General features: G+C 41.2%; 1 protein-coding gene across 5 annotated transcripts in view; it reads right to left on the bottom strand.

The window, feature by feature from the left end:
* Nucleotides 1-26,076, bottom strand: part of UBR3 (ubiquitin protein ligase E3 component n-recognin 3) — a 128,863-nt gene that overhangs the window by 84,741 nt on the left and 18,046 nt on the right. For all 5 annotated transcript variants that reach the window (XM_084812492.1, XM_084812511.1, XM_084812520.1 and 2 more), the window contains exons 7-19: nt 18,797-18,927; nt 17,131-17,359; nt 16,145-16,324; nt 13,923-14,056; nt 10,063-10,149; nt 8,132-8,197; nt 7,944-8,033; nt 5,615-5,743; nt 5,459-5,511; nt 5,082-5,215; nt 4,679-4,763; nt 3,385-3,527; nt 2,788-2,884 (exon numbers count right to left, since the gene is read on the bottom strand). In XM_084812492.1, coding sequence (XP_084668618.1) covers nt 2,788-2,884; nt 3,385-3,527; nt 4,679-4,763; nt 5,082-5,215; nt 5,459-5,511; nt 5,615-5,743; nt 7,944-8,033; nt 8,132-8,197; nt 10,063-10,149; nt 13,923-14,056; nt 16,145-16,324; nt 17,131-17,359; nt 18,797-18,927 — 1,558 coding nt within the window. The remainder of the gene's footprint in view (nt 1-2,787; nt 2,885-3,384; nt 3,528-4,678; nt 4,764-5,081; nt 5,216-5,458; nt 5,512-5,614; nt 5,744-7,943; nt 8,034-8,131; nt 8,198-10,062; nt 10,150-13,922; nt 14,057-16,144; nt 16,325-17,130; nt 17,360-18,796; nt 18,928-26,076) is intronic.

Genomic DNA, 26,076 nt, shown 5'->3' with positions numbered 1-26,076 from the left:
GATAAAATAGTGAAGAGCAAAGACATCACACTGACAACAAAGGTCCGCATAGTTCAAGCAATGGTATTCCCTGTAGTAACCTATGGCTGCGAGAGCTGGACCATAAGGAAGGCTGAGCGAAGGAAGATAAATGCTTTTGAACTGTGGTACTGGAGGAAAATCCTGAGAGTGCCTTGGACTGCAAGAAGATCAAACCAGTCCATACTCCAGGAAATCAAGCCAGACTGATCACTTGAGGGAAGGATATTAAAGGCAAAACTGAAGTACTTTGGCCACAGAATGAGAAGACAGGATACCCTGGAGAAGATGCTGATGCTAGGGAAAGTGGAAGACAAAAGGAAGAGGGGCCGACCAAGGGCAAGATGGATGGATGATATTCTGGAGGTGACGGACTCGACCTTGGGGGAGCTGGGGGTGGCGACAGCCGACAGGAAGCTCTGGCGTGGGCTGGTCAATGAAGTCACGAAGAGTCGGAAGCGACTGACTGAATAAACAACAACTCTCCAACTGAGAAATGCAGAGGCAGGAGTCGCAATCAGCAGGCAATTTTTGCCCTCGTACCTGTCAAATTTGCTCAGGTCTCCTTCTGTGCAACCCCACTCCCATCCTCAATGCCTTTGTCATCCTGACCATGCCCCCAACAACTGAAAACAAATGCCCACAGCAGGCAGACACAGCAGTTACTTCCACTATTGGAGAATTTCATGGGGAGGTCATTGCACTCCATGGGCTAGGAAAAAAAACACGTTTTTTGCATTTGGGGAAACATGAGAAAGGCTGGGGGAAATTGCAGGAGGTGCCTTGGATGGTAACGGCGTCATTCAAAGAGCCCGCAAACTTCCAAGAGAGAGCCATCTCAATAGCAGGATAAAGGCTCCGTGTGATGAACCCCTAAGTGAAGTCTCATTCTAACTGAAGTCCCATTTATTTCCCACCTGCAGATCTGCTCATGAGTAAGCATCCAAACTTGCCTCTTACATGAGACCCCAGCACACAGCATCATAATTGTGTTATTCTTTCCAGTGCAAACTGCCCATCTCCTAAAATAATCCTACCAATGTTTTATGAACATAAGGAGGGAAAGTTTGTCACTTTTTCTCCTGGATAGGCACTGGGTGGTGTGAAAACACTTCTCTAAATGCTACAAGCTTTAAGCAGTTAATTACTTTTTTAATTAATCAACCTTCTTTCCAAAAGAGCTGTCCAAATCAGATGTACAACAAAATACATACAACCAGTAAGATGAAACATCATAAAACTAATAGAAAAAGAAGAGTATAAAAAACAGTTATTAAAAAAATAACAGCCCAAAAGCCTGTCAAAAGAAGGAAGCCTCCACCTGCCTTTCCTATGGCAAGCAGGCTGGCTCATGTGGACCTCAACTGGAACTGTCTCTCTCAGGCTAGATACTGTAATGGAGAACTTCTGCTCTAGCTTGCATCCCGATCAACTCAACTTCCTGAATACATGGGGTGCTGCTCTTAATGAATGGGGGTCGGGTGATATGAACAAACTTCAAAAATCAGTACATTAACTGGTGAGGGACAGTTTTAACTGACAAACCGAAAATAAGAGTATTTATTTTCTGAGGCTAACAGGAAATGAAAAAGGAAATATTAAAGAGAGTGGTAGCTTTTGTTTTGCTCTCTTAATTCTTGCAGTATTTCAGCAAGGTACCTATATGAAGGTTTTGGTAACAGGCAAAATCTGTTGCAAACCAAAGTGATTGCTTAAGGGGCAGATAATCAACCAAAAATTCTTTAGAAACCAGTAGATAGATCTACCTTATTTGTCTTTTTGGAGAGACTGGTGAGAAGCCTGCACACAAATGTGCCCATTCTATGAAGGATCATTTGTATTTAAACAACTGTATTTATAATCTTTGTCTGCACATCCTTCCCCACTTCAAATGATCAACAATTTCATGAAGATAAAACATACTTTCAGAACTTACTGCTAGCGTTCTCTTTTGAAGGCATTTCACTGTTACAATATTCACTTTTTATGATTCAAATGCCCTTATCTGGACAGAGATAGCCTAGCTACAGTTATCCATGCTCTGATAACTTCTCGTCTGGATTACTGCAATGCGTTATACGTGGGGCTGCCTTTGAAAACGGTCCAGAAACTTCAGCTGGTCCAAAATAGGGCAGCAAGATTGTTAACAGGGACTGGCCTGCGAGCTCATATTACGCCAGTACTTTTCCAGCTGCACTGGCTGCCAGTCCATTTCTGGGCCCGATTCAAAGTGCTGGTGTTAACATTCAAAGCCCTTAACGGCTTGGGGCCAGGTTACCTGAAGGATCGCCTCCTCCCATATGTGCCTGCCCGGACCTTAAGATCATCATCAGCGGCCCTTCTCCGTGAGCCCCTGCCAAAGGAAGTGAGGCGGGTGGCTACTAGGAGGAGGGCTTTTTCTGTTGTGGCACCCCGGCTCTGGAATGAGCTCCCTAGTGAGGTTCGCCTGGCGCCTACATTGTACTCCTTTCGGCGCCAGGTGAAGACCTTTTTATTTTCCCAGGCATTTTAGCTTTCTAAATTTTTATCTTTGCTGTTTTAAATCTGTATTTTAAACTCCTGTACTGCTGCTAGGTTTTATTGTGGTTGTATTGTTATATTGTGGTTTTAATGTTCTATATATTTTAAATTGTTTTATTGTGTGTTGTTTGGTTTTAGTTTTTGTGAACCGCCCAGAGAGCTTTGGCTATTGGGCGGTATAGAAATGAAATGAAATAAATAAATAAATAAATAAATAAATAAATAAATTCAGAATATATTTAAACTTACAATGCTGTGTATCTGTCCATTGCAGATTGCACATCCCTACGATAAACAGTTCGAAGAATCACCATGACTGGATCAAACTCCTTATCCCAGACTTCAGCTATTATTAAAGAGACAGAATATGCTTGTCATTAAGTTCTGAAATTCATTCCAAATTTAACTCTAAAGGAACACTTTTATATTTTGATAATATTTTTGTCATACTATATGTAGGTTTTCAGCAGCAACAATGCATTTCAGTTTGTGGTTACTTTCTTACAAAGCCATCTCTATTATTACAATTGTATTCTTCAAAGAACATGATTAAAATCAACATTGCTCAGAATCAACCAACTATTTCAATCCTCATACATTTATTCTTTTTTTCTTTTCTTTTTACATTTTGAACGTTTCACCGCATAACATATTTGTTTAAAACTGAGGGACTGGGGGAAGAGAAGATTCCAGACAGACAAGCAGCAAAAAAATTAACAGTATGTGATAACGTTACATTTAAAATCAAACAGAAACAGTTCTGTAGTTGTAATTAACACTAGCTCATTAAGAATAGAAACATATGTTGTACATGTACACTGTCACCCACGTGAAAACTGAACATACCTTTAGGTGTATACATTCCTTGCTGCATGGAGCCCCCTGGCTCAAACACAGGCGCTTTAAAATCAGCTACAGCTGACAACATTGATTCAAAGCTTAAACTGCCAGGAATAATGCCACTTTTAGGATTAGGATTTTCTGGAATGTGATCCTTGTGTTAAGATTAATAGCAAGCATTGCTAGAATCTTTTTTGAAGGCAAGATTTTCCTGCAAGCACTAGATTCAACTCTCTTTTTTCTAGAAGTAACAGCCACAGCTTTAAGATTTCTGTAACTGCTTAATTTTACCACAAGAGGTCTATATTGTATAATAAATCCTGTTAACTCAATCATTTTAAGCATTACTGCAGAACATTTTCTTGGAGGTGGCACATAAAACCCTTTATGGTTTATTTATTTTCTAATTGTACAACTGGGACTAGGAGACTGATTATGTATCTAATCAAGTACTTATTCATGTTCATACCTTTACGGTGTTGGTAAACTACAAAAACCCACACACCATCATTTTTCAAAAAGACACGTCACACAAAATTGGACATGCATATAAATACAGCGGTATTATTAATCCATATTGCACTAGATTAAGAACATCCACATTTGTAAAAACAAGAAAGCAAAGCTCCTACCAACTCTGAAGCTTATGATAGATTTATAATTCATTTTTTTTGTTGGGATCAAAGGGACAAAACTCATTTCACATCTAAGTATGGAAGATTATATCAGCAGAAGGATAATGCTGGACTGCACCCTTCTGGGTCTTTGCATACATTACAGCTTTAGAACATTTATATATGGATTTCAAACAACCAGCTAACACAAGACATATTTATTGCTTTTTTGTCCAGGCACATTGCTCAATTACTCCCTGGAGTGCAAAGACCCAATCAGGGCAAGGCCGTTTGCCTCAATGGAAAAACAAACACAGTTTTAAATCCAATCTCCTTTCTTTAGAAATAGAATCTGACTGAAGGAGGAAGGGTGGAAGAGAGGTGTTGATTTATATCCCAGAGCTAGAAAGAGTTGGGGGGGCCATCTTAGAAGAACATTATATACAAGAACATGCAAGATATATTTTTTTGGCCAGCTTAGTACAGAATGATATACAAAGAACATTCAAGGTTTATTCCAAGCTTAATGTGCAACATTTTATATGTAAAAAGTTAATAGTGCCAAATATTGATAATACTGATGTATCTTTTAGGAGCTTAAAATTGCTGTAATCAAAACCTAATGCAAAGCACAATACACCAATTTATCATACATCAAAATTGATGTAATACACCGCAAGGATATGAGGTCCAGTAGAGAACTATGAGTCCTGTCATTCATGCAGAGCTGAGCGACCATCTCTGCTCTCAGAATCTCATCATCAGTCATTCCTAGAATAATTGAAAGAGAAATTCACATAGCTACATCGTAACTTATAATACCACATAAGGTAAGATAGAAAGTGGAGCTATTTCTACTTAGAAGTTCATTCAGCTACACATTAAGAAAGTTTTATACATATCATGACTGAATACGTTTTAAGAATTTGGACTGTAAATCATTTTAGTTGCCCTTTGCACCACCATTCCTCCCTAAACAATGTAGTTGACACTCAAGATTTGGTTGAGTGCCTATAATTATGCATAGACATATCCAGACATAGAAATTGCTAGAATTAAAGCATAAGGAGGTGAGACTACAAGTCTTACCCAAGTGTAAACGGAGACTTAAAAGAATGACAAGAAACGTTAAGGCGCCTTCTAACATTGATCTCTCATGCTCTGAATCCAGCACTGTATTCTGATGTTGTGAAGCCATTGTTAAGAGGTCAACAACCTTAAACCTACAGGAGAAAAAAAATCAAATTTACAATATCTGTAATTGTTAACAATGTGAGAGGTGCTATGGGTCTACACAGAAAACAAAGTAGATGCAGAAATAGTTCAAACCATTTGGTGTTACTGTTCCACAACATTATGGTGCGTGTAAATCAGAGGGGTGATTGTCAAAATGCTCAGCCATGGTATTCCTCATATATAGTTACTTTACATTTGTTTAAAAACAAATCACATATACAGTATCTTACCTTTCAAAAACTGAGGAAATAAAATAATCTGGATCAAGTCTAGAAGCACAGACCTGTTTTCCAAAAATAAAAGAAAAAACCATGTGTATGTTAGTAACTACTTTTCTGGTATCTGCTAACATAGAGCAGATGAGGTCACAGAAAGCACGGACCTACCTGTAACAGATAAACGTCAGGATCAATCATAGAATTACAGAAGTGAGACTGCACATACGTCATGGCTTGTCCTTTAATCTGCAGACCGTTCCTTACCCACATATTACTATGGATTTCAGAGAGGCTTGCCTACCAAAATGAGTACAAAGAGAACCATTTTAGGTTTATTTATTTTCTGCTTCAAGGAATTACAGACAAACATGCAATCTGTTGTTCAGACATACTACTTCTATTTCCTCAGCTTTAAAATAGAGGAAAATCTGAAAACACATTTTAGTGATGAATGATCATACAGCTTTTCATAGAATATTCCACTCAGTGCTAGTATATTAGACTTCTGAGGTACTGTTAAACTTACATGGCAAACGAAACGTTACATCTGCACTCTGACATTCACAAATAATTACAAACGGTACAATCCAGAGAAAACATTCGGCATTTACTCATTCGTTTAAAGTATTTTTATCCTATTCCTCAACCAAAAGGCTCCCAGAGTGGCTTACATGCAAACAATAAAACAAAACATGAGATCCAGATGCTGCCCCTCAAGGTTGAATTTCTGCTGCTTAACTTTTTCTAAGTTTCTGCCTTCATTTTACCGAACAATCTCTCTCTCCTTATTATGGCCCCTGTTGACATTGAAAAAAAAAAAACTGAAGTAGGGATAACCAAACTACTTTTTACATAAGATTGGAATGAATTTGTATAGCTAAAATACCTGCAGATTAACACAATCATGTCCTCATCACTCAGTCACACATTCAACTGTAAGTCAATTGCCTCCAGTGAATGTCAAGCAATTTGAAAACTTTGGGGCTGTTCGCATAATACAACAGTCCACTGCGGGTTATTTAATCCACAGTGAGCCTGGGGCACATGTAGAGCATGTGTGGGGTGTGTGTGGCCACCATTCTGAATATGCAACCCTCGCTTGGGGATTGTTATGTTGTGCAAACCCAGTTATGTGACACAAACCCATGTCATGTGAACCTGTGTGCTATGCAAGGGTTAAACCCTAAAACAGACTATGGATCATGCAAGGGTATCACATAAGCCATGCTGGCCAGGTTCACATGACACGACAAGCCCCAAGCGGGGGTTGGATATGCAACCCGCTGCCTGTAGGTGCCACAGCTTGTCAAGCTGCAGCATGTTCTCTGAACCCACATCTGTCTCTGATGTTTTATCACTGATGGCTATTTTACACATCATAAAAGTTTACAGTATAGAATCATAGAATAGTAGGGTTGGAAGGGGCCTACAAGGCCATCAAGTCCAAACCCCTGCTCAATGCAGGAATCCAAGTCAGAGCATCCCTGACAGGTGGCTGTCCAGCCTCGTCTTGAATGCCTCCAGTGTGGGAGAGCCCACCACCTCCCTAGGTCATTGGTTCCATTGTCGTATTGCTCTAGCAGTCAGGACGTTTTTCCTGATGTTCAGCCGGAATCTGGCTTCCTGTAACTTGAGCCCATTATTCCGTGTCCTGCACTCTGGGATGATCAGAAGAGATCCTGGCCTTCCTCTCTGTGATAATCTTTCAAGTACTTGAAGAGCGCTATCATATCTCCCCTCAGTCTTCTCTTCTCAAGGCTAAACATGCCCAGTTCTTTCAGTCTCTCTTCATAGGGCTTTGTTTCCAGTCCCCTGATCATCTTTGTTGCCCTCCTCTGAACCCTCTCCAGTTTGTCTGCATCCTTCTTAAAATGTAGTGCCCAGAACTGGACACAGTACTCCTGACAAGGCCTAACCAGTGCTGAGTAGAGGGGAACTAGTACTTCCTGGGATTTGGAAGCTATGCTTCTATTAATGCAGCCCAAAATAGCATTGGCCTTTTTGGCAGCCACATCACATTGTTGGCTCATATTCAGCTTGTGATAGACAACAATTCCAAGATCCTTCTTGTTTGTAGTGTTGTTGAGCCACGTACCCCCCATCTTGTAACTGTGCATTCGGTTTTATTTTTCCTAGGTGCAGAACTTGGCAGTTATCCCTATTAAATGTCATTCTGTTGTTTTCTGCCCAGCGCTCCAGTCTATCAAGATCACTTTGAATTTTGTTTCTGTCTTCCAAAGTATTAGCTATCCCACCCAATTTTGTGTCATCTGCAAATTTGATCAGCATTCCCTGCACCTCCTCCTCCAAGTCATTAATACAAATGTTGAAGAGCACTGGGCCCAGGACTGAGCCCTGCGGTACCCCGCTCTTTACCTCTCCCCAGTTTGAGAATATCCCATTGAAAAGCACCCTTTGTGTCCGATTCTGTAGCCAACTGTGGATCCACAGTTGGCTACAGAATATACTTAAAGAAAAAAACACTTTGCAAACTTACCTGAATCTGAAGTGGATGAACCATTAGCTTCATCAACATCTCCTGGTCAGGAAGAAGGGAATCCAGATCTAGTTCTTGGCATTTAACAGCCTATAGACAAAAATGGGTACATATTTTTTTCAGGGCATAAACAACAAATCTATATAAGGAATGTCCCTTTTCTCCCTGCAAAAACACCATTAACCTACCTTACTCAGAAACATAGCATAGTAACGATGCAGTGGCAGATGAAAAGTGACCTGATTAGGAGAAGGCTGCAACAGAAACAATGGTCATTTCACTATGAAAAAAACAAGCAATTCCATTTATGCACTATTAAACCACTTCCTGTTTCCTCTCCTCTGGGCTTGGGAAAGGATCTGGAGTATCACAGACAAAACTTCCACATGTGCATATACATTTCTCCCTGAACACCACTTCTGAGACCCACACCATTCTATCACAACTACTCTAAAACACACACATACACACACACACCCCACACCTGCCCAGAAAGCAGATGCTCCTTTTGCAGCAGTCTCTGATGCAGCAGGGACACATGGGCTTTCTTCACACAGAGCTTTTATCCTGCAATGATCCTTCACGGAAGTTTGCGGGCTCTTTACATGACGCCGTGATCATTCAAGGAGTCTCCTGCACTAAATGCCCTTTGTTCCATTTTTAAACAGATCGCAGATAATGAGCTATCAAACACAGCGGAACCCCGCTGTGTTCCGCTTCAGTTTCCTCCATGAAAAAAGTAAAAGCAGCAAGAAGAGGCACGAGATCAATGAAAGATAATGGAAGACTCAGATACAGAGAGAAGGGGTGGGGAAGAAGCACGTGAAAAAGGGAGTCGTTGTGATCCTGCATTTAAAACAAAAACAGAAAGGCCCGTTTTAAATGCAGGATTTTAGGCTGGTGTAGAGATGCCCATGGAGTTGGAAGGGAAGATCTGAAGATGCACAAGTGAAAATTATTTTGATCCATTTTGATGAAGGGCAGCAAAAAAAATTTGAATGAATGAATGAATGAAGAGTAGTTTATGATCATTCTTGTTGTCTCACAGAGAACAAGAATGCATCCTTGTAACATATACATGATAATGTAATTGCCTGTGTTTGAATTGTAAAATGTTATCCAGGTAAGTTAGAGTTAATGGAATGCTGTGTGTGTGTGTGTGTGTGTGTGTGTGTGTGAGGGGGGGGTGGGAGGGGCTTGTGAGTGGGAGAATTCTAAGGTGTTTTAAAAAGGACAGAACTGACAGTTTAATGGTTAGAAAGGATTCAGTGAACCCATCTAATGAGTGGGCTTTTGGGTAAAGGGTTTAGAAGGGGTGGGAAGGCAGGTTGGGACTAAGTATAGGATGATTAAATAATAACCTCTTGTATTTAATAAAATTTTAGTTGTCTTATTGTGTGTGTGTGTGTGTGTGTGTGTGTGTATAAAAACAATTCCATGTGTTGGTTTGATTTATTAATGCTATCAAATAGAAAAGTCTATTTTCCTGTTACTACTCCTCTATTGGTTAAAGGAACCCAGTTAATCTACTGGGTGTCTCCTTGACACAAAGTGAAAGGGCTGAAGCTTTGGGATTCAGTGAGGACAACTGTCCAAAGCTGAGGCAGATGTCCTGGGGTGGGGGGTGGGGATTGTTTCAACAAGTGGAAACTGGAGGGAGAATAACCCAGAGCAGGAACATCACAATTCTCCAAAGGCATCCATGCAACGCAGGAATTCTCTCTGCATACAGACCCCATCCAGCATAATGTTGAGCCTTTTACTAGTTTATTAGAATCCTGAGAAACTGTGCTCCATTTAAAATTAAAAATAAAGTATTTCAGACTTCACAGTTACAGAGAAGGTTTTTAAAAACTCAGCACAGGACATATCCGAACAAACATTTCCCAAATGTGGCTACCAGAGCAAAGCACATTCCTCACGTGCCCAGCCTTTGCAAGGGCAGAAAAGTCCAAAGTACTTGAAAGAACAGTGTTAAGTCAGCGTTTCTGAGCTTCGGGTAACAGTGGGGTATCCGACATTTGCAGGCTAAAAAAAATTGGTTCATTTTAAGACACCTCCAAGTTTTAATATAGACCTTATCCCACAATGGCAAGTTAAATATGTAAGATCCACACACCTCATCCACAAAGTTGATTGCGTCAAACCAATCCTGAAGTGCTTCTAGGCAGTATCTGACAACATTTCGCGTGTATTCTTGTGTCTCCTGAAATAGGATATAAATGTTGCACAAACTGAAAAAAGCAACTCTCTCACCAGCTTAAGGATATAGCAAGATAAACTCTCGGGGTCAGAGATTCCCAAATTTCTCCTTTTTCTAACATACAATTTGGAACAGAGTTGCATGCTGCATATAAAGTAATCCTTCTAAGCGGCAAACTATTGTACAAGTAGAGATTGACTCAGATGAAATCAGCAGTCCTGACTGGCAGATGGCCAAATATGCCCTACCAAGAAAGTCTATCATTGTGGCATAAACACTAGGGCCTGTTGATTTGTTTTGTGACCCCTACAATTAAAACTTAAGAAGGGGCCCCAGGCTTCCATGCTTCACCCTCTGCTCCCTCACTATGGTGAGAAAGTAGCAGGCAAGTTTGCATATCACAATAAGCCACCCTGAAAATAAGCTACAATGGGTTGGTTGCTCGTTCACTAACCCATGTTACTCCTGACAGATGATCAGGTACTCTGTGGCTTGCTGCGGCTTGTTTCCCCCTTAGCCTCCCGCCCACTCCCAGCACGTATCCCATGGGCCTTTGTAGCACAACCTCAGCAGCCTACTCCACTAATGAGTGCATTAGTTACTACTTAGTAGTTACTGCGCTAAAGCAGAGTAGTTACTGTGCTTTAGTGTATTTGTGCAAATCTCCCTGAAAGATTTTTTAAGTTACACTTGCACAAATCTCCACGAAGGTGAAAAAAAAAAGGTGTTGCTGTCTAGGGAGCCAACAAAATGGAGGCGTTAATTAACTAGTGTCATTTCAAGATGTAATAGAGAGGTGATATTGTTAGGGAGATTGCTAGGAGTGGCTGGCAGGTTTTTTCCCACTCTTCCCAAGCAGTTCACTCAGCATTTCAAACAACCCACTCTGAAGCAACTCTGCCAGGTTCAGACATCATGACAAACCACCCTAAACAATTCTGCTACAAGCCAGGGGTACTCAGGGTGGCTTGTTTGTGAAAAACAACACACAATGGAAAAGCCACACCATGTTCAGATGTCACGCTAAGTCATCCTGCAACCACCCATGGTGACAACCTTAGTGTGGCATGCGAACAAGGTCATTGAGTAAACTAGGAAATCTGCTGGATATTTGATTGCAGGCTCTCCTAGACCAGGGTGGGGAACTTGTATCCCCATCATTCCTCACCATTGGCTATGCTGGATAGGGCTGATGGGAATTGTATCCCAAAACATTTGGAAGGCTAAAAGTTGCCCACTCCGTCCTAGACCCTATGGCCCTGTTTGCACGATCACAGGGTGGTCAACAAGTCACTGTGGCTTGTTAACCACCCTGCACATGCCAGTCACATGCCAGCTGATTTGTATAATTACCCTCGCCAGGCACAGCTTCTTGTGTCATACGAACCTGGTGAGGGTGGCTCGATGGAGCGGTTAACAAACCACCCAGAACCCGTGGCCTATTGCGGGGTGCTTTGTCAACCTCCCCAACAAGCTACCCTCACTGAGTTTGTACGACATGAGAAGCCGCGATGGTGACTGTGTGAACCAGGTCTCCGAGACAAAATCTGCTTTTCAAATAAATGTAAGGTTTCTTGATTTGCCTGTTACATTCTCCTCTTGGGTGAGGGAATAAGGGGAAGGAGCACACAAGTCTAGGGCCCGTTCCCAGTCTCACCTCATGTACAATCCCAGGGACCAAGAATAGGCCCTTATTTATGGATATGCCCTTGACACTCCAGTATCGGGGTGGGGGGGTTACTGAACCCAATAATAATACCACAGTACTGTGTGACCAGACTACAAAAAATAACAAGGAAATTAACAAACCATTATTGAACAGTGTTATACTCATTCTGTGTTATCAAGTAAAGTAAATAAGAGAGTAAATTTGAATATGCTTTCTAACTGGAGTCACTATCAAAGGCAATATTAGTATGTTTATGTATGATGGATAGTGGAACAAATCTTGTATTATGATTTTTGCAAAAAACAAGAACACATTCTACTTACTTATACAAGATAACTATCAAGCACCTGAAAACATTTTTCAGTAACAGGAAAACAGCCTATTAGCCATCATATAATCAAAGGAATTTTACTGCTCATCCTGACAAATATACTTTAAGGACACTAAATTTAAAAAGCATAAAACTTTCATGTTACTAATAACACTCAATTGCCATTCTCAAAAATAAAATGCAGGCGATTTCACCATATGCCTCTAATACTCAAAGAGTTTTGAAGACATCAGTGCCAGCCAACAAGAGATAGCAACAGTATCTATCATAAAAGAGGGCAATATCATTTTTATTGGCTTACCCTGAACTTTGGTGGACACATTTTGTTGACCCCAACAAATGCACTGAGAACAAAGGATGCTCCTCTATTTTTGAGATACTTGGCTCAAGACACTGGGAGAAACACACACATGGATGCTATAGCACTATTAATAGCCTTAAATCCTCACAGACAACAGCCTTTTTGGCATAACAATACTGGTGAACATTATGGGGGGGGGGGGTTCCTCTCAAAGGGTTTTTATCCCTATTTCAGGGAAATAAGAGAACCCATTTTATCCCAATACATTTCCCATTAGTACTTTTAATTTAGATTGAAACTGTTTGAAGAGAAATATGTCTCCCTATAACAAAAACAGTACAAGAATCTTAGAAGTGAAACCCAATTGTCCTTTAACAGATTTGTTAGTTTTCATAGGCCTCATCAGACAGAACCCATGTACAAAGAGGTAACAGATCATGCTTGCGTGTTTCCTACCTATACACCCAGTACATTTCATGTTCAATGACAAAACCTAGTGCCTTAGATCCAGAGTTCCCATGAGTGGAATTCCACTCGTGGGACACTCCCACTGGATGAAGTGGGGTGGAGAGAGGCAAATTTCACCAATTCCTCACTTGTCTTGCAGCCCTCTGAAAAGGGGCTCTGGCGGGTTGGGGGACCCACCGGAACACTGTGGGAGGTGGCCTGGGGGATTACAGGGGACAGGGCAATTGGCAAAAATTCCCTCCCTTCCTCAAGTGAGAGACTCCACTGGATCTAAATCCCTTCTGTGAATGGAGGAAGCCTTTCTATTTGAAGAAGGGAAATTCTGCATTCAACCCAATATGCCTTGGAGATACCATACCAAAGAATGTCAGCGATAGGGAACTCCTGCATTCAAATAGGTGGGGGACTCCAAATCCAGTTTTTTCCCAGGCATAGTAAGTATGACCGGAGAGGAAGCAGAATAGCTTGAGGCCCAGACATAACCTCACCCCAGGTTTCTGTGTATGGTGGTGCTTATAGCAGGAATAGGCCCCGTGTGTATTTCTCAAATATTTGTTTTTACTTTTAAACTGCCCAGAGAACTTTTGTTAATGGGAAGCATATACATATAGAAAATAAATACACACATTCATAAACAAACAAACAAACAAACAGACATGAATAAAGGAACAGAACGAAAATAAGGTAAGAAAATATTAGTCATGAAAGCTGTAGTTAGTTATAGTTATATCCCTCACTTATGTTGAGGATTCGCTAATATCCCCATAAATTATAAACTCTCCATTCCAGCCGGGCTTTTCCCTACAGCTGCATCTTATGGGTGGTCTAGATACTCAGACCAATTGACCTGAGTAAGTGAAGCACTGCAACATAATGTGCTGGCACAATGAGCCTTAGGACATGCATCAGATTGTACACCCTCCAGATTAGCCAATTTGCTAAATGTATATTACTTCTAAAAACATTTAATCACTGACAAACACCAGAAGAAAAGAAACGTAACGTACCCTGACTTTGCAGTGTGATAGTAGCCCCCACATTGGCTGGGCACAGGCCTCAAGCTCAGCAGCAAAAGCAGCATAATAAGTCTGGGATTCAAACTCAACATGCTCATTAAGTTCTCTCTTGTTTAAATTCATACCTTAAAAGATTGAGACAAAGTTGTACATCATTACAGCTAAATAGCACTCTACCTTTTTCATAGTATATACAATGTGGTTGGTCATCTGCAGAGACAGCACAGCGAAAGGTTTAAGTTCAATAAACGACATGGTTATTTGGGCAAAACTGCTATGTACAAGTGTCAAAAGGTATTGCTAAAGCAACAGTCTAACGGAAGGCCAACAGCGATAGCCAGAATTATAATGTGTTCATCTAAAGTGCTGATCCTCACATTTTTTTGTTCATGGATATTCATTTCCATGTATAAAGTACTGCATGAACAACCACCAAGTGTATATTTTGACCCCAATAACCTCCTCACCAAAGTTTCACAAAATGTCAATGCATATATTGGGGTCAAAATATTACCTATCTACAGTTGTTTCTATATTACTTTATATAATAGCATGAATCTCCACACACAAAGAGAGATTTTTCAACCTAATGGACAGATTTGATGGTCAATTTTCCCACACTGCTGTGACTTCTTGCCATCACTGCACATTGATTCCAATGGAATCGAGTTATATGGAAAAGCTCAACTTGTTATCAGCTCCAAGATATCTGAAGTTTGCCCAAAGTCTTCCTAGATTTAACTATATTTGGTACCTCTCCATAGTTCCATTCAAATCTTACCATGAAGCAACTTCAACAAGACATGGAAGGAAATGAAGTCATTTAAATCCCACCTAATAAGGTATATATAATAAGGTATGGACTTGCAGCAAGCTTGCCATTAGTGCCCAGCATACTCAGGCAGCTGCTGGCAAGGCCCACCTGGGCTGACACCTACCCTACCTGTGGCCTGACCACAACTAGGATTGCTGTTGGCACCTGCTACCACTTGGTGGTGTTGCAGCCACAGAGCCACCAGTCACTCCCCCCGCACCCCCAGATGTGTTCACCCAGTGACACTTTTGGATGGGAGCAAAGTAGCTGCTCTGCTCCAATCAGCTGCCATGTTATCTCTCTCAAAATGCAATGCCCAACATTGGGCACTGCATTTTGGGAAATGTAAGATGGCAGCCACCTGGTGCCAGTCAAAGCTGAGCAGCTGTTCAACTCCCATCTAAGCTGTTCACCTGCCACCAGGTAATCATGGGCAGGGGGAGGAAATAAGTGCCTGGCAGCTGCAGTACTGTTCAGGGGTGGGGGGAGCTGCCAGTAATGGTGGAAATGCTGAATGTGTGGCCCAGGTCTGTGTCAAAGGGTTGGCACTGGCAGCACTATGCCAAGAAACTACCCAAACCTTAATGGTGGTCTCTCAGGCGAATACACACGTTTAATGGCTTAATACTGTTTGCCAATCACAGTGACTAATGTTGTACACCCCTATTAACTTCTTAGAGGCTGTCTTAGACCTGAGTAGTCCAGCCTTAGGCCATGAGGTTTCTGGTTTAGGCCCCCGAGTTTCTGACAGAACCTTGATTAAGAGGGGAAGCTGGTTTGTTTTAACCATTGTTAACATCAATGCCAGTCACACACTTCAGGTGCAATGGGGCTGGGGCAAGGCAGTGCACAATGGCAGGGCCCCTTCCCAATATCTTAAGCAACACTGACAGCACAATCCTATTCATGTCTACCCAGAAGTAAGTCCCATTAAGTTCAATAGGACACTCCCAGGTAAGTGTGGATAGGATTGCAGTCTAAAACTGCTTCATTTAGATGGCATATTCCCAAGTGGAAAGCCACATTTCTCCATAAGACACCCCAAATACCCTGAAACACATGAATTTCTAAACAAATATTTTAAAACTGTTTAAAAAGTATTTGTGAAACAGTTTGTCAATAACTACAGTTTTATGCTTTAGCAATTTTCAAAGTCTTAAAATCTACCTCTTTGATGGTGAAGTGTATCTGTTTTGAAATAATCCACTCCACAGAAATACAGCCTCCAATTAAACAGAAACTATATCTGGTAGTAAATTATAGTGTTTATAACTGAATATTTTAAGAATTATTACTATACAGCACCTATTAGGTCACCAACAAGCATTTTAAAAGTTTTCATCAATTTGCCTTCACCCAGCCAAAGTTAGTTCACACAGTTAACGAAAGCACCACATACCTTGAAAAAATGATACAAAGTTCATCCATGTTACTAATAGCCTGTGATCCTCCAAGAATTTCTTTGCCACACTCTGGTGTGAAAGGATATTAATAAAGTCACTGACAAGTGGCCAGTAAGTATTGTTCTTTAGTAGTGCTTCCCCACAGTTCACTACTACATGTAAACTGTTTTCCTCATCTAAAAGAAAATCAAAATGTTAAAATTTTATGGAATAGAATGTACACTACTAGTATGGGTTGGACATTCACACCCTGACACAAAGACACACTCCAGTGTAAAAACAAAACACCTATAGACGGGGCACCATAGCCAAAAATGCCCTCTCTAGGGTTGAATCCAAAGTCGCACTAGCAGGTGTCCACCAGCGCGGTGGGACTTTCTCCCTCTCTCCTCCCTGCTGCAGCCCTCCGCACCACCCAAAAGTCTGCTCCAGAGGGTTTCCCAGCTCCACTTCTCTCAGTAGAATGACATCATTAGATTCAATTCCTGGTCACCACCCACCTCACTGCTGATGGTGAGGGGACCTGGAAAGGAGCATCAGCAAATGAACTCTATGCAGAAGCAGGTTGATAAGCTTTTTAAAAGTTTGTATTTTTTCCAAGCTTCAAACGAATACATATAGGTATTGGTAGGATGGTAACTATTTTTATGGGCTAAGTAACCTCTGTAGGTATATTTACAAGGCTGCTTTAGAGACATAATATGTTAAATACTGCTTATGTGTTGTACAAGGAAAAACAGAGTGGAACAACAACTGCCTCAATCTAGCATAAAGTTATGTCTACCTAGGTTCCATCTGTTCTAGCGGAACCAAAGTATGTGTAATTGTGTGAAGCACTGTACTACTTTGCTTCGGTAACACTGGACCAACTTTTACACCTCCAAAATAGATGAGACTAATTCAAGTGTAGCCTAAGAAGCTAAATATCAAATGATGAGGAATATTCCATGTAAGCCTCCTGAATACCCTGAATTCAACCCACCTTGTAGCTCACTTTTAATAAGGCAACTCTCCATCATATACAGCAGGACAGTAACCATAATATCAAGCAACTGGCATTCTTCTGTCACTTGACGTGCTAGCTCCTCATTGCTGAACAGCTGAACACTGATGTGGACAATTCTGTTAGACATGGTATCAGATTCATGGCTTTTCTTCAGTGTTTTCATAATAAATGCATAATGCTGCACAAAGGTTTTAGTAAAAGCAATCTGCAAGGTACAAAACAAATGGTAGCATTACAATTTGCCTTTTCCATACAAGTCCCAATATTTATTTACTTACTTACGTACGTACTTACTTAAACTGTATATTTCTAAACCACCCAATAGCCAAAACTATCTGGGCTGTTCACAAAACAAAGGTCAAAACATAAATATAATAAAGCAGTGTAAAAATTTAGAACAGATTAAAACAGCCACAGAATAAAACCAAAGCAAAATCAGGAACAGGCAACAGCAACAGTGCAAGGTTCTAAAAAGCATCAACACAAATCCTGGGAAAATAAAAAGGTCTTCACTTGGTGCTGAAAAGAGCACAACATGAAAAGGCACCAGGGCAAGTGTCTCCGGGAGGGGCGTTCCAAAACACTGGACCACCCTGTTTTGAAAAAGCCATCTCTCTAGTAGCCCATGGCCTCAATTCATTTCGTGGAGGCACCCAGAGAATGGTCTCAGAAAATGACCTTAGGTTCTGGGTAGGTATATCCACTGTGAGATGTTCCATCAGGTAGCATGGCCCCAAGCCACTTAGAGCATAAAAGGTTAACACCAGAACCTTGAATTGGGCCTGGAACTGAACTGGAAGCCAGTGCAGATCACAAAGCACTGGTGTGATATGATCATACCGTCCAGTCCCAGTTAAGAGTCTTACTATCCTATTTTGGACTAGCTGAAGTTTCTGAACTGTTTCAAAAGCAGTCCTTTTTTCAAAGGAAAAAGAAGACAGACTGGGTGAGGAATGTATTGGTGTAGGTGGGAAAGTATGTCAGGCAGATGTAAAATATGCTTCCAGAGTATGCAGGTCGCAGCACAGTCTGCTGATTTCAATGGGCTTACTCACTTGGCATAGAAGCAAGCTGCATGTCTACTAACATCAGTATTTTTAAATATCTGTAGATGAGGACCAAATGCCTGGGTAAGTATCATCTGGAGGATACATTCACCATAACTAACATTTGTTAGTAAGCCCTTTAGGTTTGGGATGCTGTCCTAAGCACCCAAATGCTCAGAAACCATTAAAATTGTACAAATCTTGACCTTTTCTTGGGAGTTCCATAAGCAATTTAAATTTTATAGCTGAAATTCAGAGAACAAGAAATGCAGCTAATTCCCACTATCAGATATGAAAGAGAAAGAATAATAAAAGCAAGCTATTTCATAGCCAATCATGAGAAAGCTCCAGCTATGCTTCTGGTTGTCTTTCAATCCTGACATATGTAATAGTCATTTTTACAGGGTTTTGAATCTGTTCCTTCTAACTTAGTCTCTACTATTTATTATCTTCTACATTGTTTTCTACCAGCAACCTTGTGACTGGATTTGGTCATCTTCTGTAACAACTGCCCTATGCCACTGCAAATTACTTTATATATAAACTACAATGGGAAACTGTTTTGATAGGAGAGAAAAGAGAAAACACACAAATACCTTATAATCTTGATCTGGAAGCATGTTGAGTAAGAAAGTTACCATTTTCTGGGGAAATTCATATTTTATAGTCCAAAATAATAATTCTTCTAGAAAACATTTATGTTTCAAAATATCCATGATGGACTGATCTGTACAAAAAATAAGCATAAAAATTGGAGGACAGGAGATTGAGAGAGAATATCTGATTATGTTTGATTTTACACATGGTGACATCTTAACAATATTTATTAATATTTCCACTTATAAAGGAAGACACGATACTAAGGATCTAGAGTTTATTACCAAATTGTTGTTAGTGCTCAGAAGAAAAACTAGATTAGGCTAACGTGATGTACTGAGGGCCCAAGAAACTATGTTTTTAAAGATCAGTGCAAATAAGATTTCAATACAAATCTTCCATGCAACCAGATCTTATACAGTGATCTGGTTTGCACACTGGGCAATTTCTGAATTGTTTAACCCAGGAATTGGTGAGGGTGCACAGCAGTGTATGTGCTGCCTCCCACTTCTGCTTTCAGTTAACAATCCAGGAATGAGGTTGTTTCATGACATCTGAATCCAGAGCCTCTGGGTTGTTTATAGGTTAAACAACCAACAGTTAACCCAACAGCAAACTATGGGCAATTGTTGGATTAACTCTGGCTTGTTTGACCCAAAGCACCCCAGACTTCCAGGTTCAAACATGACAAAACAACCTAGGAACAAGGTGTTAATTGAAACTGGGAGCAGGTGGGAACCAGCAAGCCTGCTCACACATGTTCACAAACAACCTCTGGTTTCTTAACCATGGGTTGTTTTAATCATCCAAACCAAGTCAGTTCACATGGCACGCTGGGCTCACTCTGGGTTTTTTATCTATTGCAGAATTCATTGGACTTTGAAAGATGTTAAATGCTCAGAGCACTTCATACTAGTGGTACTGTGCCTCATCTGCACAATGAGGCTGCAGAGAGAAGGATTCTCACTGGCTGCTCCACTGTTCTGGATTTCATTTCACCTGAAAGTTTCTTTTAGCCGTATTAGGAGAACCCTTTAGAACAAGGGTGGCGAACGTGTGGTCCCTAGTTGTTGATGGACTGCAACTCCAATCAGTCCTAGCCAGTATAGCCAATAGTTAGGGTTCATGGGAGTTGCAGTCCACCATTTGGAAGAATGCAGACCTTTGCACTGGTTTTTAGTGGCCAGGCCAACACTGGTAAAAGTTATTTTAATTTACTTTTTACTAGCATATTACATGGCAAGTCCAAATCATTATGGTTAGGGAGCATTTTGCAAGCTTATTTAATGAGATGTAGATTGTAGCCTTATTCCTATTTTAATATTATGTTAGTTTCCAAAAGCCTTCCGGAAGGAGCAGATAAAAAATAAAAACTAATCCGGTTTTTGTTTTTAACTGCATTGTTGCAGCTCATAATGGGTTGGATCCTTATGTTTACAGAAAGGAATGAGATCCAACGGATGCTCCCCACTGGAGGAAGGGAGTGGAGGTTTTCACAGATGCCCCCTTTCCCCTGTGTTCTCCTGCACTGCCTCTCATGACTGGTGGATGCCAAGACAGCTGTCTGCAGGCACACTGGTGCTCACAAGCACCACGTTGTTAAACCCCAGTGCTAAACTGTGGTTAACTGAAATCAGAAACAAAAGATTCCAAATTCCTCCATGCAGTTGTGCCAGAGAGCGGAGGCACACATATCTGAGGCTTGCTTCAGCTTGTTCTTGTCATCACTAGTATAGGAAAAATTTCTGCTCCTGCCAGTCCCAGTGTCTGACCAACAGGATTTGGGTAGATACACTAACTTTAGTTTAATTTCTTGCTACAAAGAGATTACAGTTTTGTAATATAAAAATGGGCAGGGAGGATATGTTGATGGAATTGCTGGCTGAGATTTCTACAAGACAAAACTGTTCAGGCTAATATTACAGCAAGTCAGTTTACAATACTACAAACATATCCAAGTAAGTTACGTACTGGGAAAGACTGCTGCATTGCATCAAAGTGTACTTATTTACAGAGTCAAAATCTTCGATACATTGTTTTCTAAAATGCATTTGTAATACTTTATTTTACACCATGTAGGCAATAAAATATGAATACTAGAAACTTTAGAAAATTATTTAAGAAGAACAGAGACTTACCTTTCCCTATAAGCAGTCTCCCTCCTCTGGGCTCAAATTTGGAACTATTAATAGTGACAGTAGCATCCATGATAAGTAGCCTCAGAGAAGGAAGACTAAAATCCTAAAAGGGTGGAGGGCTGGTTAGTGACTTTTGAATGGATTTACAGCCACCAATCCCTTCTTAAGTTTTAATGGTTCCATTCATCCTGGTTTGGACAAAGTCTACATTCTTTTTAAAGTGAAGCAAATCTGGTCAAAGTCTAATTAAGATGGAAGCTCCAGCTTGCTAGAACTACTTTCCACTTTCTTGGCTGTATACGGGGAATATGGATGGAATTATTATATAAGGCAAATGTGAGTTTAGGAACCCCATGTTTGTCTTGCGATGCTAATGCAGAGGCAGAAAATGGCATCTGCAGGAAGAGAACTGGAGGACAGGGGCAGGGAAAGAATAGGCCAACTCTCCCCCTCAACCATTTCCACCCATTTTTATTTCCTAGCAGGGCTCCAACACCAAAATTAAGCCTGTTGTACTGGCCCCAGGAGCGTAATCAAGTCACCTGTAGTGTTAGAGGGGCCTAGAGATCCATAATGCCTTGCTTAAGTTCATTATTAGAGCACTTCCCTTCCTAGTAAGCCTCTGAGATTGTGACGATGAGTCAAAGGCCGATACATTCCACACTAATGAGCCAGAAGGCCTTATCAAGATGTGCCTGAGAAGCAAAGTTTGTTTATGCTGAGCTGCAAGTGGCTGTGCTGAGAACTAAGCCATGCTAGTCTATGCTGAGAATGAATGCTAGGGGGCGCTTGCTGCTGTTGTGCTACCTCATTGCTAACATGTATGGTATAAAACCCATTGTACCCTATGCCTCTGGGTTTAGAGAAGCTTTCTGATCCAACCATTGGGTACGCCTGTGTGCTGTAAGTTACTCAATAAAGTACTCCTTGTAAGTAAACCTGGGTCTGATTTATCACTATCTTGGCACCTCTAACCTAAGAGGTTGAAGCCTACAGCCAGGGCAATACACCTGGCTGGATAAAAAGACATAGCCTGAAAAGACATAGTATTGTACGGGAATAATTGGTGGATGAGGGAAGAGTTAAGCATCTCTTATTCCAGCCCACCAATTTGGCCCGGCAAATGCCCTTTACCATATTCTATTAACTCAGCAAGCACAAGTTTAGGAGCCAGTTCCACCTTAAGACAAGGTTCTAACAGATCTCAAGGCATTTAAGGGTATTTTGATACCTGATTTCCACATCTCTTAGGCCACAAATCTATGCATGTTTAGACAGAAAAACATTCTACGACTCCCAGCGTTCCCCAGCCAGCATGTAGTAGCACTGTAGTACTGACATGTAGAGTGGCTGGGGTTTTTTACCACTCTTGCTCACCACCTCTGTAGCCTGGCAAAACAAAACAACCCACAGTTCTGGGTTCACATGTAATGACAACCTATGATTTAAACAACCCAGAGTTCACAACCCAATAACAAACCATTGGTTCTCTTTCTGGGCTGTTCATGGTTAACAAGTCTTGGTTAATTAGCACACCTGGGGTCGCATATCACAACAATCTAGAATTCAGCAACCCATAGTTTAGCATTATGTGCGAACCAAGTCAATGAGCCTAACAGCATTAGAACATGAGGGAGCAAAAGGGGGATGTAGAACTCAGCTGTGGAACTCAACAAATAGAGAGGGCTGCAGGAATATGGCTCCCTGCTTTGCCTAATAGTCTTATGCGTACAATCCTGTGCATGTCTACTCAAATGCAAGTCCCACTGCATTCTTTGCGCCCTACTTTCAGGTAAGTATGCATCGCATTGCAAGCTAACACCCCTACTTCCCTATGTCACACTGATGCTGCTGACAACATGATCATCTGAGATCTGAAAATTCCAGCCCCTGTGTTGATTCCACTGGCTGTTTTATTACATAGAGCATTTGTACCTGAAATTATCCTGAATGGTTACTGTTTTTCTCAGAGCTCAATTTATTCAGCTTCCCTAGTATACAGCTCCTTCCTCCGCACAATTTCTAAAAACCATCACTTCTTCCCTATCAGCTGACAACTGCATTATCTTGTGTCATACATACAACCACGTGTCATATTCAGTGCCTCCTAATAATAACATTCTACTTTTCTCGTTCCTAGACTTAACACAGCAACTAAAGCAATCTTTCTGTGACTTTTCACTTCAAATCAATCCATCCTTCTAAGACCCTTCATTTCATTTTCATGTTCAACCCTCTCTTGCCAGGAGATCATCACTCAGACCTCCATCTTTTCATGCAATCATCTTTTTTGCATAATAAAAAGGCCATAATTAACCTCTGCTACAGCTGTAAATAAGTTTCAACAAGAACAACAAAGGAGGAGAGGTTAGGACATTCTTCCTTCTCCCTCCCACTCAAGGGAAGAAATTGTCTTTCTTTATTACTTACATAGTCTTGGACAGAAAAATGTTAGAGCCAAGTAAAACCTTTGCACCCAGCACTGGAATATTTTGAGTAGATTGAAGAACGTAGGGAAAACCACTAAACCATTCAGGTATGACCTAAATCATATCCCTGATGAATATACAGTTGAAGTGACAAATAGATTTAAGGGATTAGACCTGATAGACAGAGTGCCTGAGGAACTATGGACGGAGGTCCATAACATTGTTCAGGAGGCAGCAACTAAATCCACCCCAAAGAAAAAGAAATGCAAGAAAGCAAAGTGGCTGTCTGATGAGGCTTTACAAGTCGCTGAGGAAAGAAGGGAAGAGAAAAGCAAGGGAGAAAGGGGAAGATATATCCAACTGAATGCAGAGTTCCAGAGAATAGCAAGGAGAGACAAGAAGGCCTTCTTCAATGAACAATGCGAAGAAATCGAAGAAAACAATAGAATGGGAAAGACTAGAGATCTCTTCAAGAAAATCGGAGATCTCAAGGGAACGTTTTGTGCAAAGACGGGCATGATAAAGGACAAAGAAGGCAGGGACCTAACAGAAGCAGATGGGATTAAGAAGAGGTGGAAAGAATACACAGAAGAACTATACAGGAAAGATCTGAATGTCCCTGATAGCCATGATAGTGCGGTCACTGAACTTGAGCCGGACATCCTTGAGAGTGAAGTCAAGTGGGCCTTAGGAAGCATTAGTAACAACAAAGCTAGCGGAGATGACAGTATTCCAGCTGAGCTATTTAAAGTCCTAAAAGATGATGCTGTTAAAGTGCTGCACTCAATATGCCAACAAATTTGGAACACTCAACAATGGCCACAAGACTGGAAAAGGTCAGTTTACACTCCAATTCCAAAGAAAGGCAATGCCAAAGAGTGTTCAAACTACCGCACAATTGCGCCCATTTCACATGCCAGCAAGGTGATGCTCAAAATCCTACAAGCTAGGCTTCAGCAGTATGTGAACTTAGAACTCCCGGAAGTACAAGCTGGGTTTCAAAGAGGCAGAGATCAAATCGCCAACATTCGCTGCATCATGGAGAAAGCAAGAGAATTCCAGAAAAACGTCTATTTCTGCTTCATTGACTACGCTAAAGCCTTTGATTGTGTGGATCACAACAAACTGTGGCAAATTCTTAAAGAGATGGGAGTACCAGACCACCTTACCTGTCTCCTGAGAAACCTGTACGAGGGTCAAGAAGCAACAGTAAGAACCGGACATGGAACAACTGATTGGTTCAAAATTGGGAAAGGAGTACAACAAGGCTGCATATTGTCACCCTGCTTATTTAATTTATATGCAGAGTATATAATGAGAAACGCGGGGTTGGATGAATCACAGGTCGGAATTAAGATTGCTGGGAGAATTATCAACAACCTCAGATACGCAGACGATACCACCCTAATGGCAGAAAGTGAAGAGGATCTCAAGAGCCTCTTGTTGAGGGTGAAAGTGGAGAGTGCAAAAGCTGGTTTGAAACTCAACATTAAAAAAACGAAGATCATGGCATCTGGCCCTATCACTTCCTGGCATATAGAAGGGGAAGAAATGGAAGCAGTGACAGATTTTATTTTCTTGGGCTCCAAGATCACTGCAGACGGTGACTGTAGCCATGAAATTAAAAGACACTTGCTCCTTGGGAGGAAAGCTCTGGCAAACCTAGACAGCATAGTAAGAAGCAGAGACATCACCTTGCCGACAAAGGTTCGTATAATCAAAGCTATGGTTTTCCCAGTAGCAGTGTATGGCTGTGAGAGCTGGACTATAAGGAAGGCTGAGCGCTGAAGAATCGATGCTTTCGAACTGTGGTGCTGGAGAAGACTCTTACAAGTCCCCTGGACTGCAAGGAGGTCAAATCAGTCAATCCTAAAGGAAATCAACCCTGAGTGTTCATTGGAAGGACAGATACTGAAGCTGAAGCTCAAATATTTTGGCCACCTAATGCGAAGAGAAAACTCCCTGGAAAAGACCCTGATGCTGGGAAAGATTGAAGGCAAAAGGAGAAGGGGACGGAAGAGGATGAGATGGCTAGATAGCATCACTGATGCAATGAATATGGACTTGAGCACACTCCAGGAGGGAGCGCAGGACAGGAAGGCCTGGCGTGCTATGGTCCATGGGGTCACGAAGAGTCGGACACGACTGAACGACTGAACAACAACAATAATATTGATAACAAAGCATCAACACTGCTTTACTAAAAGATACTGCCTTTAGAAACTGCTGCAGTACACAAAAGTGATGAAACATAGAGACTGCAAATCCTTTTCCTTGAAGGTGCACCACCGCTTGCACACGAACAGTCTCCTTATCAACTTCCGCCCTTGGCACATGAACACTCATGGGCACTTATCACATTAGGCCATTATGGGAATTCTGTATGCATTTTCCATATCCCTGCCTAACCCTCCCTGTTCCACTCAGTCAAAGGATGCTGAGTGATTGTGTTCCTTCACTGAACAGAGGGGAGAGGTCTAGACAGACAGTAATATGGGGGGATGCAGACCTCCCATCCCCAGTAATGGCTTGATGTACTGAGGGGCCATGAGTGCATGTGCACAGAAGTGGGGGGGTGTTCAGATGGACAAAGATCTATTATGTTCTATGGGGATCCATCTGCATATGAGCACTGTGTCTGTGTAGGGAAGGAGCATGGCCAGAATCTTTATGATCAACCTACAATATTCATATCTATTTTTTTTTCTGCTT

Source organism: Heloderma suspectum, chromosome 1, assembly GCF_057233095.1.
Source record: "Heloderma suspectum isolate Gila_16-S chromosome 1, 16-S_ref, whole genome shotgun sequence".
Taxonomy (NCBI): Eukaryota; Metazoa; Chordata; class Lepidosauria; order Squamata; family Helodermatidae; genus Heloderma; species Heloderma suspectum.
This window is presented reverse-complemented; position numbering and strand designations above follow the sequence as displayed.